Source organism: Pteropus alecto, unplaced genomic scaffold (genome assembly GCF_000325575.1).
Source record: "Pteropus alecto unplaced genomic scaffold, ASM32557v1 scaffold44, whole genome shotgun sequence".
Taxonomy (NCBI): domain Eukaryota; kingdom Metazoa; phylum Chordata; class Mammalia; order Chiroptera; family Pteropodidae; genus Pteropus; species Pteropus alecto.
The window spans coordinates 7,132,705-7,136,686 of record NW_006436812.1 but is presented as its reverse complement, the minus strand read 5'-3'; the positions used below and the strand labels follow the sequence as shown (position 1 = coordinate 7,136,686).

The 3,982-nt window shown below is 59.8% G+C and overlaps 3 protein-coding genes across 4 annotated transcripts in view; all 3 read left to right on the top strand.

Annotated features, from left to right (window-relative positions):
- LOC102880424 (hemoglobin subunit zeta) overlaps positions 1–772 on the top strand; it is a 1,504-nt gene extending 732 nt beyond the window's left edge. The window contains exons 2-3 of the mRNA XM_025048449.1: positions 143–347; positions 474–772. Of these exons, the coding sequence (XP_024904217.1) occupies positions 143–347; positions 474–689 (421 nt within the window). The 3' untranslated portion in view covers positions 690–772. The remainder of the gene's footprint in view (positions 1–142; positions 348–473) is intronic.
- Positions 773–1,122: 350 nt separating this feature from the next.
- Positions 1,123–2,125, top strand: HBM (hemoglobin subunit mu). The gene is made up of 3 exons (XM_006914038.3): positions 1,123–1,465; positions 1,628–1,832; positions 1,953–2,125. Exons 1-3 carry the CDS (start codon positions 1,242–1,244, stop codon positions 2,079–2,081), a joined length of 558 nt encoding a protein of 185 aa, XP_006914100.3. The 5' UTR covers positions 1,123–1,241; the 3' UTR covers positions 2,082–2,125.
- Positions 2,126–3,766: 1,641 nt separating this feature from the next.
- Positions 3,767–3,982, top strand: part of LOC102880941 (hemoglobin subunit alpha-like) — a 5,143-nt gene continuing 4,927 nt past the window's right edge. For both annotated transcript variants that reach the window (XM_006914040.1, XM_006914039.1), the window contains exon 1: positions 3,767–3,896. In XM_006914040.1, coding sequence (XP_006914102.1) covers positions 3,802–3,896 — 95 coding nt within the window. In that variant the 5' untranslated portion in view covers positions 3,767–3,801. The remainder of the gene's footprint in view (positions 3,897–3,982) is intronic.

The window sequence follows — 3,982 nt, the reverse complement described above, 5'->3', positions numbered from 1 at the left end:
GGAGGGGTCTGGAGGGAAGGAAGACCTGCTCAGCTTGCAAGGGCTCTATGGCAAGATCGAACTCCAGAAGGGCGGGAGGGATGTTGGGGAGGTGGGCAGGCCTACCTCCTCCGGAGCTCACTCCCCACCACCTCTCCCGCAGGCTCTTCACCAGCTACCCACAAACCAAGACCTACTTCCCGCACTTCGACCTGCACCCGGGTTCGGCGCAGCTGCGCCTGCACGGTTCCAAGGTGGTGGCCGCCGTGGGCGACGCGGTCAAGAGCATCGACAACATCGCCGGCGCCCTGTTCAAGCTGAGCGAGCTGCACGCCTACGTCGTACGCGTGGACCCCGTCAACTTCAAGGTGGGCGCGGGGGCGGGGCCCCTGCCGGGTCAGGACCGAGGCGGGGCTGGGTGCAAGAGGGGCAGAGTCTTTACCCCCACCCAGGGAGCACCGAGCCCCGCGCTGAGTCGCCCTCCCACCCCTCAGCTCCTGTCCTATTGTCTGCTGGTCACGGTGGCCTTGCACTTCCCCGCCGACTTCAAGGCCGACGCCCACGCCGCCTGGGACAAGTTCCTGTCCATCATATCCAACGTCCTGACCGAGAAGTACCGCCGAGGGCAGTCACCGGACCCCGGAGGACAGGCCGCGACCTCTCTTCTACTTCCGAATTCTCCCACAGTTCATCCCGGTACTCCCCAATAAATAGATAAGGATGGAGTAAGCTGGGTCCTGCGTCCTCAGTATTGGGAGACGGAGGGGATAAAATATGGGATAGAATGGGGGAGACCCGGTTATCACCCCAGGCCTGAAGGCCACTCCAAAAGCGTTTGGAGGGTCCTTGCTCCTGCGAATCCCAGAATCTCAGCCCAGAGGAAGCAGAGCAGCCCCAGGTCCGCCCACGCCGTTTTCTCTGAGTGCGTTCGCTCCTCCCACCCTCTTTCCAAGTCACCCAAAGTTCGTCGCTTCACTCAGCATGTTAGGTGCGGGTAGGGACTCAGGGGTCTTTTCTTTAAAGCCTGATGTCATAGCTCCGGCTATGGGGGGACCCCTGATGCGGCTGCCCTCCCGGCCCCTTGGGGAATAGAGAGCTTCCTGCGCGCGCGCGCTCTTCCTATCCCTCCAGTCATTACAGATCCCCCAAAGTCTGCGGCAAATTCACCCACGCGCAGAGGCATGAATCTGTGTCAGTAACCCAAGGACCCCGGAAACCGTGGCCTCCGCGGTGGTAGGGACCTGGGCTGGCGACGTTTGCCCATGCAGGACGAGGGTCTCTGCGTTCCCTTCGCGCTGCTGCAGATAAGATCGGGCGGGGTGCCCGAGGTGGGGTGCAGCTATAAGGAGGCCCAGGCGGCGGGCGCGGCCCCCAGAGCACGCCACGCCAGCGCGATGCTCAACGCTCAGGAGCGCGCCCACATCGAGCAAGTCTGGGACCTGATCGCCGGACACGAGGCGCCCTTCGGGGCGGAGCTGTTGCTCAGGTGGGTAGGGCGGGGTCTCCAGGACCCTAGGGAGGCGGAGACAGGGGGTTGTGGCCTGAGTCCCGATGGGGCAGGCCACACGACGGTTTTCAGGTGTCTGGGAGGTACAGGTGCCAGAGGGATCCCCACACGCCCACCCTCCCCACTGACCTGCTCCCACAGGCTTTTCACCGTGTACCCCAGCACCACGCTCTACTTCAAACACCTGGGCGCCTGCCCTGACGAGGTGCACCTGCTGAGCCACGGACAACGCATGTTGGAGGCGGTGGGAGTGGCTGTGCAGCACATGGACAACCTGCGCGCGGCCCTGAGCCCGCTTGCCGACCTGCATGCGCACGTGCTACGAGTGGACCCTACCAACTTCCCAGTGAGGCAGCCCCGGCCACAGGAGGGGTCGCGCGCACAGCTGGGGGTTGGAGGGTTAGGGATTCTGGGAGAAACTGGAGGAGGCAACCAACCACCCTTTCACCCGCCCCTTCTCCCGCAGCTGCTGATCCAGTGTTTCCAGGTGGTGCTAGCCTCCCACCTGCAGGACGAGTTCACGGTGGAGATGCAGGCGGCGTGGGATAAGTTCCTGACCGGCGTGGCCATAGTACTGACCGAGAAGTACCGCTGAGCGGGGGGGCCTAGGTCTGTGCATGTCAATAAACAGGCCTCAAACGGCGAGCCCTTGAGTGTGTGTGGTCTTTGGGTCTTTAGGCTGACGTCATTGTTGCTGGGCAGAGAAGCTCCGGGTCCCACAGGGAGCCTCCTGGAATCTTTGCCGACAAGGAAATGTGAGGGGAGCGGACTCTGAGAACTCTCCAGACTTGCGAAGAGAACGATTCCTGGGCTGACAATCCGGGGCCTGGGCAGGATGTGGACACAAAGGCTAGAGCAGCATAGTTGCCCTCTTGTGGTGGGGGAACGTGGTGGCGCAGAGTGGGTGCTTGGATAAGACTTGGGCGTCTAAGACTTGGGCTCCCACCAGCAGCACCAAGCGGTGCCATACCGTTGGCAAAGCACGTCAGCATTCACTCCATTCATTCATTCATTCTCCCTCCATCCCCACCTGGCACTGGGAGCTGAGACGTGAATCTCAACATCCTTTGCAGAAAGCCGTAGGCACCCAGGCCCAGGGGCCAACTTCCTAGACTGAAATCGAACAAAAATTCAGGGTCCAGGGCTCCTTGGACTCTTATCTCTGTTCCTTCCTCTCACATTCCCCACCACCACCACATTCAGTCCACAGCAAACCCTCCCCTGAGCCAAGTTAGCCCCTTCTGCTGAATCTCCTGGGATGGGAGATGGGGGTACAGAGGAACTCCTAAATAGCCACAGTCTAGTAGACTGAGTAGGTTTCCAACTCCATTCACATCACCAAGCTGTGTGATATGAGCCTAACGCATGCATGGGGGGAAAAAAACACAGCCTCGTTGGGCTTTGAAATAATTCGAGATCATAATAAAGGGTAAGTGTCTGGTAGGACCATGTCCACCCAACCTCCACTCCACACCCCAGCCCCAGTCTCCCTGTCTCAGTCTCTGTGGGTTTTCTGGCAAAGGCTTTCTTCCCACACCATCCCTCAGGCTCTCCCCACACCCCTGAGTTTCTCCCCTCTGCTGCTTGAGGCAAGAACCTTAGCGCTCCACTCCAAATCTTTGCAGACAACGGGATGGGAGGCTGGGAGCAGCCCCTGATGCTCTCCAGACACAGAATGAGAACAGCTCCTGGGCTGACAGTTCCAAATCTGTGCAGGGAGAGTACGAAACCCATCAGGATAGTGGGCACCTAAGTCTGAGGGGCATGCTGGAGACTAGCCCTGACCTTGGCTAAGCAAGCTCCCCACGATCTACCAGGAGGCCTGCCCATCACGGGTTGGAGGATTTACCCCATATTATCCTTCAAGTGCAGTTTACATGGACAATTGACAGCTTTCGGTCATGGGTAAAATCTTGTGCGAAAGCAGCGTGTTTCATTTCAGGAAAAATTGTGCCCTGCTCCCGGACCAGCAAACAGACACCTCAAAGCTTCCCTTGGCCCAGGCACAGAGGGTATGCGGTGGATTTGGGTGGCTCAGAAACGTGTGGGCACCTGGGAACCGCAGGAGCTGCAGTAGAGGGTACCCTAAGAGCTGGATCTTGGCCTGCGCAAGACCCATAGAGTGAGGGCTGCCTTGGAAGAAAAGCCTGCCCCAACTATTCTGGTCACAAACCCTTCCCTGCACCTTCTGGAACTGCACCAGCCAATGAGAGAGGCCTGGATGGGCGTGCCCCTTGAGCCTCGGGCATAAAAGTTCCATGCACGCCCCGCGCACCACTCTTCTGGTCCTTACACAGACTCAGAAAGAACCCACCATGGTGCTCTCTTCTACCGACAAGAGCAACGTCAAGGCCGCCTGGGATAAGGTCGGCGGCCATGTTGGCGAGTATGGGGCAGAAGCTCTGGAGAGGTGAGGCCCTTTCTCCTGCTCCGACCTCAGGGCTCAACACTAGCCTCGGGGTCTTGCCAGCAACCCCTCGGTGGGCTCCGCCAGGC

What these genes read in the sequence shown, in the direction of transcription:
- HBM (XM_006914038.3), top strand. Translation starts at nt 1,242, where the DNA reads ATGCAGGACGAGGGTCTCTGCGTTCCCTTCGCGCTGCTGCAGATAAGA. An exon ending in GGGGCGGAGCTGTTGCTCAG is followed by an intron (nt 1,466 to 1,627) that starts GTGGGTAGGGCG and finishes CTGCTCCCACAG; the next exon opens with GCTTTTCACCGTGTACCCCA. An exon ending in TGGACCCTACCAACTTCCCA is followed by an intron (nt 1,833 to 1,952) that starts GTGAGGCAGCCC and finishes CTTCTCCCGCAG; the next exon opens with CTGCTGATCCAGTGTTTCCA.